Genomic DNA, 16,777 nt, shown 5'->3' on the forward strand with positions numbered 1-16,777 from the left:
CATGCTCTTTTTTAATACACAGAACTTCCTTCCTCTTTTCACATCTGATTTTATGTGTTCAGAACAGCTGACGGACATAAATTCGCAGTAGAGCGCAGTCCTCTACCAAGGCCAAATAGCAAGACCCTTGATCACAGTTTTCACAATACTATTTCTACTACTACTGCTACTACTACTACTATACATACCTACACACACGCTAACAAAATCAATAATAATCATCCTTTTTATTAATTGACAGTCAACCAAAAATCGGTATTTTTAATAACCTCCCATGCAATTGGGTGGTTCTGCATTGCTCTTTAGTTAATTCAAAACAGCCTTTCGAAAATCTATTTCGATCGAATCGATTTTTTTTCAGCATTATCTGCTATTTTTCAGGCTCGTTTTATATATATATATATATATATATATATATATATATATATATATATGTGTGTGTGTGTGTGTTTGTGTCAATTCAATTGCACTATCAGACAACATGAACGTTGGTCTTTTCTAAGTTGCTATTGTGACTACTGCTTTTCCGGAAATAACTTTCTTCAGCCTTGTGATTACGGTTACAACAGTCCTGTACATTTCTGGAAAAAGAAATGGAACAGAACCGAAATTAAGTGATTAGCAGATGTGCTAGCCACATGCACCACTGTACCTCCCTAAATCCTGTATATTACAGTACAGTACAGTGAATTGATTCCCACATAATTAATCCCCATACTAGGGAAAACTTGTAATAGAAAAAAATACTTGCAAAAAAGTTGATAAACAATAGAAAAGTATATTCTTCTTTAGCCTATCAAAAAACCTTCAAGGGTTCATTGGCTCTTCCCTGCTGTGTTTTATCCCTCACATTACGACACATCGAATCTGACTAGTTGGTCCAACTTTTTTTTGCTCCATGCAAATTGCTGCGCTGATGGTTTAGACAAAGCACAGATGGGACGTGGCCACTTTTTCATCGGCTGTTCCATATCGCAGAGCGCAACACATCTGGAAGGCAGTGAGAAGCATCTTTGCACTAATTTGTTTGTCACTATACATTGAAGGGACTATCTATCATCCTGCCATGCTTTGGTTGCGGCACGATGTTTGAAGAACATGGCTTGTCATAAGTTCCTGGCAGCCCGGCTGCTTGGCCACACGGGACTCACTCGCAGGAGCCATCTGACTGGAGAGGGCGGGAGGCAGGGATTGTTGGTCAAAAGAGAAGACAGTATATCTCACATTCTTGAACTCAATAAAAATGTAAGTTAAGTAGTGATGTAGACAGCATGCACAAAGTACATGCGTACATATTTGTGGCAAGTTTGAGGGTTTTATGCTTGAACTGACCGGTCGCCCCATATATTTATCAGTCATTTATCATTTCTAAAGCCTCTTCTTTTCACTACTGACTGTTTTCTGCTCCTTCGTCTGCCATTGCTTTTCACACGTGTCTGTTTAGTTGAATATGCGACGTTTGTGTCGTGACCGAAAGAACAAGATCCCGGATACAAGCGGCCAAAATGAGGTGGCTCTGGCATCTGTTTAGGATGCCTCCCAGACATCTCCCTGGTGAGGTCCCAATGGGAGGAGAACCCGGAGACGATCCAGGATATGCTGGAGAGACTACGTCTCTCGGCTTGTCTGGGAACGCCTCGGAAGAGCTGGATGAAGTGGCTGGGGAGAGGGAAGAATGCCTCTCTGCTAAAGCTACTGCCCCCGCGACTCGACCTCGGATGAGCGGAAGAAGATGGATGGATGGATGGATGGATGTGACGTTTGTCACCTTTGGATAACATATGGGCCAGATGACCGTGACCTGAGTCTCCGGACTGCAATCACATCGGATACACGATGATGGATTTATATCCACATACAAAGGAGATCCGGGTCAGATTTGGGAAAACAAAATAAAACAAAAAATTAAAAATAAACATCGGAATTGTACTGTTTACAATTGACATGAAAAAAATAAATCTGATACCGGTACATGTCACTTATGGGCAAAAAAGAAATCTGAATTGACCTGCAGTGTGAACGTAACCTATGATTCTTCCTTGACAAAGCTAATAAAACTCAGTTTTAATTGACACTGTCAGTGAGGTAATTATTTAACAGTACACTACAGGACGATATATTAAAACATTTTTGGGTAACTTTATTTAGTTACCCGAGATTGACGAATTATTAGAAACACCTTTAATTAAGATGCAAACTACAACCACAAAAACAAACTTATTGTTAAACTAATACCTCAAGCAATCAAAACTTAGCATCATCTGCTATATGCGGAATGTCACGTGATCAAACCCGTGAAACAGGTTAGTTCCTTTGGGTACTTTGTTCCGGTATCATGCTATAGGGCTCAGCTATTTACCCGAGCGGAAAGGAAGTACTTCGACCTGTTTTGCCGAATGCGGAGGTTGGCTGCGCATAAACCCCATTATCTATGTGAAGAAAGAATTTTTGAAACACTTATTGTATTATTATTTGATTGTGAGTATATATAGTATACAGTGTACAGTATATTATATACCTGGACATACATTTTTCTCAAGATATAATGGAAAGCAAAATTCTACTGGAAATGTGGTGCTTTTGAGTGAAATGTTAATGACTGTGCTTGTACAAAGATCTATTTTTCACGTGAAAAAAAAAAACACTTATCTGTTGACAAGCACTTTCCTGGACTACTTAAGAACAAATTAATATTGCAGGGGAGGATGTCGCTATGGTAATAGTAGCTGCAAAAAGACTTTAGAGCACTCCACATCTCAGACGATTAACTTTAAGGTTTATTTAAATTGAAAAGGTAAAAGCATCCACGTCCTGCTTTGGGCCTGAAGCCCAAACTTACGCAAAGAAACTGGCAAATATTGTCCAATATTTAGGAATATACAAATAGAAAACAGGTAATTACATATTGTAAAGTGCACAAAAATAACCATCCATCCATCCATCCATCCATCCATTTTCTACCGCTTATCCGAGGTCGGGTCGCGGGGACAGTAGCTTTAGCAGGGAGGCCCAGACTTCCCTCTCCTCAGTCACTTCATCCAGCTCTTCCAAGCGGATACCGAGGTGTTCCCAGGCCAGCCGAGAGACGTAGTCTCTCCAGCGTGTGGGACGTGCCCGGAACACCTCACCAGGGAGGCGCCTGGGAAGCATCAGAATCAGATGCCCCAGCCACCTCACCTGGCTCCTCTCAATGCGGAGGAGCAGCGGATCTACTCTGAGCCCCTCCCGGATGACCGAGCTTCTCACCCTCTCTCTAAGGGACACAGCCCGGATACCCTGCGGAGGAAACTCATGTATCCGGGATCTTGTTCTTTCGGTCACGGCCAACAGCTCATGACCATAGGTGAGGGTAGGAACGTAGATCGACCGGTAAATTGAGAGCTTCGCTTTTCGGCTTAGCTCCTTCTTCACCACAACGGACCGATACAAAGTCCGCATCACGGCAGACGCTGCACCGATCCCCCTGTTGATCTCTCGTTCCATTCTTCCCTCACTAGTGAACAAGATCCTAAGATACTTGAACTCCTCCACCTGGGGCAGGATCTCATCAAGGGCACACCACCCTTTTCCGACTGAGGACCATGGTTTCAGATTTGGAGGTGCTGATTCTCATCCCAGCTGCTTCACGCTCGGCTGCGAACTGCTCCAGTGAGAATTGGAGATCACAGCTTGATGAAGCCAACAGAACCACATCATCTGCAAAAAGCAGAGTTGCAATTCTAAGTCCACCAAACCGGACCCCCTCTACGCCTCGGCTGCGCCTAGAAATTCTGTCCGTAAAAGTTATGAACAGAATTAGTGACAAAGGGCAGCCTTGGCGGAGTCCACCCCTCACCAGAAAAGAGTCCGACTTACTGCCGGCAATGCTGACCAAACTCTGACACCGGTCGTACATAGACCGAACAAAAATAACCTTTTTTTTCTCTCTTTTAATTCAATAGCAGAATTTTGAAAAGTAAAATTTAAACTTAATTTAACAGAATGATCATCTACTTTGAGCACAGAACACTTTTACTGGAGTTATTTATTGTTATTGTTATTTGATCAGACTAAGGAAGCCTATAATTTTGAATGAGATAGCCAAGGTAAAAAAATCATTACCTCATTTATCTTTAAGGAAACCAGCCTGGTCATACCACAATTTTTTTGTTGGTAAGTCCTCACTCTGCACATAAACCAACACATAACTGTGCAGACTTTCCGCCTCAAACTCAATTTGTCCACTTAAATTGCGTGTGGCATTCAAGGAGGGTTTAACTGGTGCAAAAAAATAAATAAAAATAAAATAAAAAAATAGCGTTCACATGGCATGAATAAAGGAATGAGCAGAGAGAGAAAGACAAAAATATAAGAAAGATATACAGTATTTAACTATTCAAATAGTCACCACTTTCTGAGAAGTGTCTTAAATAATGAAATGGTAGAATGGGAGCCTTCAGATGTCATAAAAGGATTTTGCTGTATTTCTTAAAACTAGGTGGCACGAAGGTGAAGGTGTGTTGTGTGCTATGTAACAGCTTTAATACTGTTCTCAAAAGTCTAGTATGGCTTTAATCTTTTATTCCCTTGCCACTTCCTTTGTGAGTATTACGTTTTTGTTGAGTCATTTTTTGGGGTACTTATATCCAGTTATTAAAGGAACATAGATTCTGGCGCCTTAAGTTGCGTCAACATGGATGTACAAGAAAGGTTTGGACAAGGATTTGACTTTTACAAATTTTAAAACTGGCCACTGCATGGGTCCTATGTAAGTTTTTATTTAATATTTTGTAAGTTCCAGGTAATTAGGATCTATGCGTTGTACACACACTGGGATAGACCATAATATACAGTCAGTTATCTGGCATAGATGGGGTGCAAACCAAACAAGTCTTAAATTTAACAATATAAATTAAGGTTTTTCACTCTTTCAATGCTCACTGAAGAATATATGGCCTGGGAGTAGTGCTGACTATTATTATCATCTCATTTTAAGTCCTTAAAATTACTTCCATTCATGCAATCCTCCCACCTCTCACACACCTTCTGTGAGTCAGTGCTACCATCCCACCACAGTCGGGCCTCATTAAATTATAAGTAATCATGAAGCAGAGAGAGGTCGTTATATAGATGTGCATGTTTGAATGGGCCCACCGGAGGCTTCATTTGTACACCATTCACTTCTTTTGACTTTGAAGTGCACGTCACACCTGACTTGAATAGGGAAAACTGGTGTTCCTGCTCATTTCCACTTTTTGAAGCTAAAGACGCTAAATTATTCCAGCCCGGAAATGGAACGTTGAGAGAGTAACCTCTCTCAACATAAGGTACACAAGATATATATATATATATATATATATATTGTATATTAACTTCACAGTAAACCACCAAGCAAAAGTATCATAAAAAATAGGTATACCGCAATAATTACCTAGTCTCAGTTTAGTCACAAGTGTACCTGTGGGATTGTTTAGTTGAACACCAAGCTGATCTATTTTCAGGAAGGCATGAATTATTCTGTCGTATGAATGCAACATGTAGATACACAGGATTATTGAAACTTTTGCCATCCGATGGAAGAGCATTTAATTCTTCTTTCGCCACTACATAATTTAAGTAACCGTAATACAATAACAACAACAATAATAAATGATAATAATGCTTTGAACATGCCATCTCTTTTGACCAAACTATACAAGACACCATATATTTTTGTCAGAGTCATGTACCAAACCGAACTTAAAACCGTGACCACAAAAGCAAGATATGAACCGAACCATGGACGCACGTGTTTTGATTCCTCCTTTGGCTTCTTGCCACTTTTTTTTTTGTTTTTTTAATTAAATCTGAATGGACGGGGGTGGCCGACTGGTTAGCACATCTGCCTCACAGTTCAAATCTGGCCTCACCTGTGTGGAGTTTGCATGTTCTCCCCGTGCCTGTGTGGGTTTTCTCTGGGTACTCCGGTTTCCTCCCACATCCCCAAAACATGCACGGTAGGTTAATTGAAGACTCTAACTTGCCCGCCGGTGTAAATATGAGTAAATGATGGTTTGTTTATATGTGCCCTGCGATTGGCTGGCAACAAGTTCAGGATGTACCCCGCCTCTCTCCCGCAGTTAGCTGGGATAGGCTCCAGCATACCCACGACCCTAGTGAGGTTAAGCGGTGTAGAAAACGGATGGAGGGATGGATTCATGGATGGTGGTACGACAAAGAAAAAAGTAAAAACAAAAACAACAAGATACAATGAGAAATTTGCTGGCGTCAGTAAGAATGATAATATATACTGAATATACAGTAAGCAACAGAAGTCAAGGACCTGCGATATAGCAAAATAAGATGAAAAAAAACAGATTGTTGTAGAAAAAAAAACAACACCTTAATTTTCTCTGAAACATTAAATAAGGATTAATTATCCATTTAGCAATGTCAGCCAGGCTACTAATACATTCAATTTATCATTTGATATAAACAGTTATGATGAGTATAATCTTCCCCTGGATCAGAGTTGACCTGGAACATACTGTATAATGTTTGCATGGAAAACAATCCATAATACAGGAGAAATGTAGCTTAACACCATACCTTTAGAACAATTTCTTCAAGAATTTTACAAAAAGTAAATCAAGTAAACCGAGACGGTATTTACTGTCAGTGTAAGAAAATGTTTTTGCTTCTGGTGCATGACCCAAAACAGGGAAGTCCACGGAATGGAACATCGGCTTAGTATTGCTCTAATAGACTCTGATGGGTAGAAGCAAACTGAGCTTGGCAGTGGTACACAACATGGCTGTGTGTAATGGAGAGCATCCTAAATGCTCTCTGACACGAATACAACCCTCTGTCTGTTTAGATCCATAGGAGTATGCTGTCCTTGCATATAGCCTTACTGTCTACTGGGTATGTTTGCATGCCTGCGTAATTTACGAGGAACAGTAGTAACCATGCGTTACTTCTGAATGCCATGTAGATAGTAACTACGTCCAATGTTTGACTGAATGATAACACTACCTCAAACAATTTTTATATAAGGCAGAATGATGCAAAGTTGCTGAATCATATACTGTTGGTCAGTGATTTGAGTCAGGAAGTACGAGTCCAAGGAAACCATTACACTGAATCCTATCAGTCTTCCGCTCAGTACACATGGTGAGTTAAAGAAAGACAGTCAGATGACTCCGTTGAATCAGTTCACTGATTCGAGTTAGCAGACCCACCGGAAACACAGCAGAGCCAGATTATTTTGTTCACTGGCTAACTCCAGTCATTGAATTTAATGCCAAATCCACATGTGCATGGATATTTTCAAAAACACACATTTGTACCATTTGTTCATGAGCAGTTTTCATTTTATTTTGTTAAATCCTTAAAGGTGGTGCTTTTGGAAAACTCTGGCCAGTGTGAAATCCCTTCAGCATTTCTGTATACATAGGTGAAACAGAGTTTTTTGCCTTGTCCCCTTAAAAAGATGTCACAATTATGCACAGTTATCTCCTTATGAGGTGAATTTAATTTCTGCAGTGGAAGACATAACATTGCTGGTTTTGTTTACATTTTATTAAATAAATAATATAAAAGTAACTGAACTTCAGTATCGGCCCACATTTAAGTGTCACCATTCCTTTGAGCAACCACTGTTCTAGAACTTACAGCCACTAACATCATTATTATTTAAAAAATACATATATAAGACAATATTGTCAATGTTATAATTAGCAAAAATATTTTAAACTTTGGTCCATGGGAACTTATTCTGAACTAGAAAAGATCATTCATGCCCTTGTCCACTCGTGTCTTGGCCACTGCAATTTTCTCTCAACAAAACCTCCTTAGACAGTCTCCAGTTAGTTCAAAATGTCGCCGGTAGACTTTTGTCTAAATCCCATAGGTTGAGCCACATCACTACCACTCTTTCGTTCATGCACTAGCTCTTTGTCTCTTTGTTTCTGGATTCAGTACAACATTTTAACAGTCAGCTACAGAGCCCTCAATGGTAAGGCTCCTCCGTACTTATGTAAATATGTATATTCTGTTAATTATAACATCATACTGTACATTCTTCTCAAGTGTGAGGATAAAAAGGTCACCTTGTTCGTGTCTGTTTCTTTCTCTGATATTGTAGTATCGCTTGGCTGTGACAACAAACCAGATGTCTGTCTGGGAGGGGGCCACCAGTTGCATAAGGCAGAAGATAACTGACTGTTCTTCTTTGTACTTATGAACTATATTAAGAGAAATATGCATTTCTTAGCAGCATCCAACCAGGTTGTATTAAAACTGTCTCCTTGCATGTAAGTTTTTATTCAATTGTAGTGTATCTCTCAATTTTCTCAAAGAGCTTATCCTGTCTCTTGTCTACTAAAGGGTTCACAATTTTCCCGTTACAGGTCTGCTGACTGGGTTTACTTAATGTCCCTCACTCAAGATTAAAAACTAAAGCTGATAGAGCCTTGCAGTTCATTGCTCCCAAATTGTGTAATGCACTTTTGAGCTAAAGTATCTTTAGTGGGCAATTTTAAAAAGCAGTTAAATTGCTTAATTGCGTAGGCAGGCAAATTTGCTTAGGCAGGCATTGCAGGAAGACTATTTTTTAATTTGTTTTGGATTTTAATTAATTAATTTTTTTCTTTTCTTTAATAGCTGCAATTGGCTGGCATCCAGTTCAGGGTGTACCCCGCCTCCTGCCCGATGATAGCTGGGATAGGCTCTAGCACGCCCGCGACCCTAGTGAGGAGAAGTGGCTCAGAAAATGGATGGATGGATTTTCATTAATAGATTTTTTTCATGCAACTATAAATGTAAAATGTGATTCTAAATCTTATCCATGTAAGACTATTTTAACAATGTGAAACACTGTGAGTCCTCTGTGAAAATTGCTATATAAATACAAGTTATTTACTCACTAAGTGGCATATTTTCATTGTATCTGGGGATTGGTCCAATTTGCTGTGATTAGAGTCCTCACTTCATGTCCCTCTTCATTTTAGTTGGGTTTAAGATAGAATAGAATGGAATAGAATTGCTGGAGTCGTTGCCAGTTAATTGCAGGGCACATACGGACAAACATGTTTGACCACCTTTTTGACAACAGCCACAAACAAGGGTAAGTGTTCGGGCATCATGTGACATGCGGTCAGTGGAGGCAAGGGAGGCAGAGCCTCACCTGCACCTTAAGAGTAACAAAAATCAAATAATGACGACAATTATTTCCTTTTTTATTTCTATTGTCTGTGCTTTATATTGAGTTTCTTTTTTAATCCAATAATGTCCAGGATTTCATGGTTGAAATTGCTGAATTTGCGTATTTTCTGTTCAAATATATGGGCGAGACAGGAAGTGCGGCAGCGAGCAGCCAGGCTCACCTCAGATTGAGCAATTCCTCACAAAAACCAGAAATAGCACAGAGCAACAGAACCAATTTTTTTTAGTAAAATATTTTGGAACATTTCGGTGTAGGCCTAAATTAAAATGAATGTTTTTCTACAACACAGTAATTTAATGAGTAACCTTTTAGATAAAGAAATTAGTAAGAAATCTACTCTCTCTAAACCACTGCAAATAATGTTCCCTGTGGCCAAAGATTGTGTGAAAAGAATGCTGAAAAACAGTGAGCTCCATTGGGTCTGAGTGGGTCGAACGGACTTCAATGTGCATTCGCACAGCCTCTTGTATGTTTCTCCATTTCCAAGTGAAGTTCTTTTAAACTGAAATTTTGACATTTGAGGCAGACACAGATGACAGCACCTGACATAGCTGCTCTTTTTCATAGTCCATCCATCCATTTTCTCTACTCAGGTCATGGGTGAGATCTGCAAAGTTCATATAGATTTCTGCTGCTTATGTTTTACATAAATACGTCTGAAAATGTTTCTTCTGTGTGGGGCCACGTGGAGGCTGTGTGCAGTTACATGACTGCCTGGCTCCGTTTGAATGGTTAAATGGCTTCAAACATCACTAGTAGCTCCGAACGTTGGATTGGTGAAAAAGAGTCATGTGACAAGTCTCTCTGATGTACCAAAGCAAGCAATAATAAATACCTGTAGATAAAAATACAGGTAACAAGCGGACTGTAAAGGAGTAAAAGTAGTGTTATTTCTTAACAAAAATACTCAAGTAAAAAGTATGCTACATTAAAACTATTCTTACAAGTAAAATTTATCGAAAAAGTTAGTTTAGTATATGTACCTCATTACTACCCACCTCTGTACATAGACATACAGTAAGTATACTGTACATCTCATAGATGCAAAAGGTAAATCATCAACAAAAGTGTTATGACATCAAACTTTCATGGAGAATTAGAGTTAAGAATGTTTAGTCAACAGCCTTGACTTATATAGAACAATTCTGTTCATCAATTGGCAATGCACAGTAAGATTTCAGGCCAATGGTTGTGTGTCGCCATGTCTCATTTCCTGGTCAAACTGTGCCTTTGCCCTCAGCAGAGTGCCTCCATCCGAGTCACATGTGCCTGGAAGCAGCTTCTCTACCTGGCTGCATGGCGCTCTGCCTGTCAAACCGACTATCCACCTTTCAATCTGTGAGTGTGTCCACCTGCATGTGGCGATAAGGAGCTGTGGGTGTCTGTAGCCCTGACACCAGCTGATTTATGCCAGCCTCTTCCCATCAGGGGTCCAGTTTGTGACAAAATCCCCAGAAAGTCATGTTGTTTTGTGCAAAATGAATGCGTATCGCTTTGTCAGTCTGTTTGCATGTGTGCGTATCACACCAGCATCACATCAAAACAAAGATGACAATGAGCTGTGACATCTTCACTGTCACATTTCAACTATCTTACATTTCTGTTTAATCTGGTGACTTGATAATGACATTTTTTTTTATTTTGGGGGAAGATTCAGAATTTTTAGAACAAACTTTTTTTTCAACTATTCCTAACATGCTGCTTTCCCGATGTTTTATGTTCCACTGTTACAGAAGCAGCACATGCCACTTGATCACCTTTAGAGATACAATGCAAAATTGTCAATTTCAATAGGAATGGATGTATTTCAAGAGATCATATTGTGTTTTAGTTATCACATTATTATGATGTCCATGATATTTTTAAAGCCTGCTATATCATCATTACTTCTTTTCTTGGAGTGCTGGTGCCAAGTGACTCTGAAATGATACAATCATAATGAAACAACGAGACTGCACGGGTTCTAGCTTCCACACAACTCTGATAGAATATCGTACTGTATATTCAATACACCCAGAGCCTGTTTGTTGAGATAATTAAATTCTCAAAGGATGTAAGGAGATGCAGCACGTAAATTAATTTGAACTGCAGCAAGAGAAAGGATTTGTACCTCATTGGAGGGAGTATTCACTTCCAGAAAAAAATAAATGGGATGGTTTTTTAAATTAATTACTGTTTCAGTGTGCCATTAAAGAGCATCAGTTAACATAAATACTATGAAATACAGTAGACACTTTTGATGTGTTATGATGAAATGTAACATCATGTAAATTATCCTTCCTTACTGCAGAAGAGTTAGATAGGCTTATCCAGAATGTACACAAGAGGACAAAGTAAACAAGATATGCCATTTCAAAATTAAAAAGGTTCTATGTAAGTCAACTCTTTGCCACAAATGTTACTTTCAAGGAGACTTTGAAGGTGAAGTGGAAATACCATTCCCAATTTTGCAGGTTAATAAAACAGCACTACATTTAGGCTAAAATACCATAAAAGACATACGGTGAAACCTAGGTTCACGAACAAATTGGTTTACGAACATCATGTTCACACACATGATGCTTTCATTCAGAAGTAATGCTTCAATCTGCAAACAGTCACAGCATCCACATGGAACACTGAGTTGTGCTTTCTCTCACACGGCGTAAAGGTTGTTCGCTCCGTGTGTCATGTATTCTAAAGTGAAACCGAAATAGAGTTAACCAAGGCCGAAAACTGAAACACCAAAATAAATTATTATGCCAATTATTAGTAAAATTGCATTTATTGCTGTGACTGTGCATGTACTAACCTCAGGTTGGGCAATACAAAACATATACAATACAAAACAAATGATCACAATATAATGTTTTCATATCATTCAATCACAATCATAATCATGATTTTTTTTAAATGTTTGTAAACTAACAGTTTTACAGTCTCTAACGTCTGTTACTTGGTGGTACTGGAAAATTTGGTAATAGATAGATGTGTTTTGTTTTTTTTCACCCAGAAATTTGCCCTCAGTTTGACTCCCAAGAAAGTGAAAAGTGATTGTGATATTTGAAAGCCTTAGAAAATATCTCTGCTCCGGCAGCTTTCAGTGAGCTCTTACCGCTAGATCCCCGCCGGACAACCCGCCCACATTGCAGCTCCGGCATCCGCTCTACCGTCCACTTCTTGCCAGCTAGGCGGAGGAAGCTTGGTTCTTGATCTGGAATGGATTTATTTAATTCAATTTATTTTTACTGCAAAAAATTGCCTGGTTTGGAAACAGACATTTTAGTTTGCGCGAGAGAGCCGGAACAAATGAAGTTCGTGAACCGAGGTTCCATTGTACATAAAAAGAAAATTTGTGAGCACAAGTAACAATCAAAACTAATGTCCAATTCATATCAAACCCTTGATTTCAAAGATTACTGTAAAGTATTGCTATTTGTTCTGACACAAAAACCTTTGTGCTCCTGCTATTATGATTTATTCTCCATCCCGAGAGGGCTTCAAATGCAACTTCAGATCCTGCCTTAGGCTCATTCAGTCCACTTAAAAAAATAAAAAATAAAATAAAATAACCTTCATTCACATCAAATGAGGTAACATGTTTCTGAATGTAGGCCAGAATTGTGGCAGATATGACTGATAAAGTTTTGAGTCTCTTGGCTGTGATAATGTGGGGCTGGATTTAATAGCCTGGCTGTTAATCCAAGTCAAGAAAGGCAGAAAAGGTCCATTTGACATGGGCTAACTTCCCGCTGTAATTAGAAAACCTCATTAAGTTCATTAAGTCATCCGTTGTGTTGGGGGATTTGTTTTACATGCACCACAAAAAGACACTGCATCCAGAATGTAGGCTAACTGAGGTTGTTCTCTTATAGACAGAATTCACCATGAGGCATTTAGGCTCATAAAAGGGACCATTATTTGGGATATTTAAATATTAATAAGCCATGTTAATGTTGATCATAATACGCTGTTGAAAAAAAAAAAAAAAAAGCGGTGAGTGAACACACAGCAGCACTACGTTTACAGGGAAGGATATCAGTGTGACACATCCCTGAATGGTCCTTTGTCTTTTCTATTTATTAGTGGCCTTGAGCGACACTGTAACAGATGACTAGACGCCACAGCTAAAGGCCCTATTTTCCCCCCCTCAAGTTTGGCCAATGATTATAATTTGGGTGTCAGTGAGAACAGTGATTTATCATTGGTGGGATTACTTAGCGAGCAACAAGCAGTGTGCTATTCATCTCTGTAACAGACACAACCTCAGTCAGACAGACACCGTTGTTGCCAGTGCGACCACTGAGACTGATGTGGTTGCTGAAAAATAATAGTAACTCTAGGCATGTAGTCACATATAAGTGCTGTGCTGTGTCCAGCACTTACATGTGACTACATGCCTAGAGTAAATCTTTTCCTAATATACCGGGCTAGTAAATCCCAGTTCACTAACATCCTAGTTCCCGAGGATGACCAAAGATAATGGGGCTTTCCAATTTTGCATTCTGGAATGGAGAAGGAAATTTCTAGCTGATTAAAAAAAAAGCAACAACTAACTTTGTTTTACAAAAGTGAAAAAGATAATGAATGCACCAGCATATTTTTTTCTTGTTTTCAGTCTACTTTTCGGACCCCTGAGGGAAACAAAAAAATGACTGGAATCAAACACCTTCTCCAAGTCCACAAAGCACATGTAGACTGGTTGGGCAAACTCCCGTGCACCCTCGAGAACCCTGCTGATGGTGTCGATCTGGTCCACAGTTCCACGGCCATGAAAAATACCACACTGCTCCTGCTGAGTATGAGATTCGCCTTCCCGACGGACTGTCCTCTCCAGCACCTCCAAATGTACCTTACCAGGGAGGCTGAGAAGTGTGATCCCCAGTAGTTGGAGCGCTTCTTAAAAAGGGCGAGCACCACCCTGGTCTGCCAATCCAGTGGCACTGTCCCTCATGTTCATGCGATGTTGCAGAGGTGTGTCGGACAAGGCAGCCCCACAACATCCAGAGTGTTTAGGAACTCCGGGTGGAGCTAATCCATGCTTGCTTTTTAACAACCTTGGTGACTTCAATCCCAGAGAGGCCCAGAATCTGAGGTGTCAGTGTCAAGTACTCTACCCGCCAACTCTCCGGTTCGAGTTCAGCAGCGTCCCATTCCCATTATAGACAGTGTTGATGGTGCACCGCCTCCTCCTCCTGAAATGCCAGATGGTCGACCAGAAATTCCTCAATGCCACCCAGAAGTCGTTTTCCATAGCCTCACCGAACTGAGTTTTAGTTTTAGCTGCACTCAGCTTGGCCTGCCAGTCCTGGAGTCCCACAGGCCAAAAATGCCCGATAGGACTCCTTCAGCTTCCCTAACTGCTGGTTTCCAGCACCGTGTTCAGGGTTGCAACCACAACAGGCACCAACCACCTTAAGGCCACAGCTTCAGTCGGCCACTTCAACAATGGAGGCATGTCTAATTTCAAAATATTTTGCTTTGGCGCCATCTTGCTTCGAAGTAACTATGTTGAAGTGAGGGGAGGCGCTTCATTTAGTCAGTCCATAGCTTTGTCCAATAGAAAAACGGGTCTTTGCCGCCATCTTGAGGCGTCTATAGACAATTACAAACCTATTTGAGTGTGCATCGTAATTACTTACAGATGTTCACTATTCACGGCAGGGCTCGGTCCCTATAGAAAGGGAACACTGTATGTGAAGAGATAGACAAGACGTTGGTGAAGATGTGCTCCTAATAAAAGTTAGAGGGAAAATAACAGTTGGAAGTTGTGGTAGAGAGTTCCACTCCAATCCCATCCGTGGTGGCATTAAATGATGTTTGCAGAGAAATTAAATGTTGTTGTTTTTTTATTAGTGCAGTGTTACGTAAAGTTATAGTTGCATGTTTTAAATTATACAATAATGTTTTAATATGATATGCATGGAGGCACATTCATGAAAACACATGCTACTGTATTGGTCCCCTCCACCCACCCATCCGATTTCTTCTGCCCTGGCAGGCCTAAACACCAGCCTATGCTGCTGATAACACGGAGGAACCGCTTGCTTCCCTGCAGGTGAAAAACAAGGTGGACAACTAGATACCGTGCCTCATGCAGCATGCTGAATTTACAATAAAACCTCTGTGGCATCAACATTAATCTACAGCATGTGTGTGTCCGGCATATGCATGACTTAATGGCCTAGTGTGAATGCCAGAAAATCTATTCATTTTAGAGGGAATAAATATACATGGTGGAGATTCAGCACTTATTATTCAACAGTAAAATGTGGCAATACAATTCTTGCAAAATTATAATTTTCTGTACAAATATGGTTCTAAAGTCACACAATATATTGCTTTTTTAAAATGTTTTACACTTAACAGTGGTTAACTTCTTTTTACCCTCATTTACACTGTGGCCATTAAGGTTAAGAAGTGGAAGTAAACATTATGCACATTACGCTTTTGTCAATAGTCATTAAAGTGAAGTGTTTTACATGCATTTTAATATATAAACTAATAGCTGTTTAACATATTTTTACACTTATATGACTGCTAAATATATTTCAAAATGCTATTTCAAAAATTGCCTGTACATTCAATAAAGGTTTATGATAGTGGAAGTTTGGCCCAGGAATGGATTTGTTCTATTTCAATTATTTGTAATGAGAAAAACTTTTCCTAGATCTGAACAAACTAGGTGGTGAACCGAATTTTGGAGTTTGATTGGTCCATTAATACCATGCACTAAATTTTTTTATTTATATATATGCAAAAATTCAGCAAACTATACAATCAGTGAACTTCATGGCAACTCAGAGAATGGACTGCAGAAGCATGCGCAGTCACCTGAAATCCCACAGCATAATTTCAAGCCTTCATTGAGGACGAAGAAAGACATGAAGGGAGAAAAATGAGATTGCATCTTAAGTTCGCTGATTCATGCAAGTTGTATCAAAAGAAAAAGTAATTAAATCGTTTGAGGATGTCATTGGAAATGAGGATTCTATCGTACAGTATAATGCCCGGAGCTTATCGTGTGTGTTTGTGACAGACATGTCACTGTGCAGTGGAAGATGACACCTCTGTTGTGCATTTGTAGCTGCCACAGCTAGTCGCTCCTCATTAACCTTCTAAAAGATAAGCCTTTTTTTTTTTTAAGTCATGATTGAACAGCCTGTGTGAAGTATCTCCCACTGATAGGTGGCTAGGAAACCACTACGAGCCTCTTCCCCCTCATCTTTCACATTTGTTATTCCTTTTCCCTCACCTCTGCCAGATTACCAGAATTAATTTTCAATTTTAATTACAGGCCTGTAAATCTCCATGAATTTTAGCACCTGAGCCACATTGAATCAGGGAACAAGCATTCTGGGATGGCGTGCTGTCGTGGGCTGCTAACAAGGTTAAAAGGTGCACAGTGTGTGTAATGGGAAGCAGAGGAACTCACTGAGCAATCGTTAACACTGTATTAGGTACTCTCCCTCTTTGTCTCTTGCCATGTTACCTTCCTATTTACCCAGTGAAATACACAGAGCACCTTGTTAGAGGCACCAGGCTAGAAGTAATGTAATTTAGCTAAGTGGTGAATGTGGAGGTGCCAGATGTGTCTTTGCGCTGGATGGTGTG

The 16,777-nt window shown here is 39.8% G+C and overlaps 1 protein-coding gene across 1 annotated transcript in view; it reads right to left on the bottom strand.

Moving 5' to 3' along the window:
* The window catches only part of adarb2 (adenosine deaminase RNA specific B2 (inactive)), a 166,239-nt gene that overhangs the window by 61,900 nt on the left and 87,562 nt on the right, over positions 1-16,777 (bottom strand). Inside the window, 1 exon segment of the mRNA XM_061758799.1 lies at positions 12,279-12,377. Within this exon segment, the coding sequence (XP_061614783.1) occupies positions 12,279-12,377 (99 nt within the window).

The sequence above is a fragment of the Phyllopteryx taeniolatus genome, chromosome 20 (genome assembly GCF_024500385.1).
Source record: "Phyllopteryx taeniolatus isolate TA_2022b chromosome 20, UOR_Ptae_1.2, whole genome shotgun sequence".
NCBI classification, from domain to species: Eukaryota; Metazoa; Chordata; class Actinopteri; order Syngnathiformes; family Syngnathidae; genus Phyllopteryx; species Phyllopteryx taeniolatus.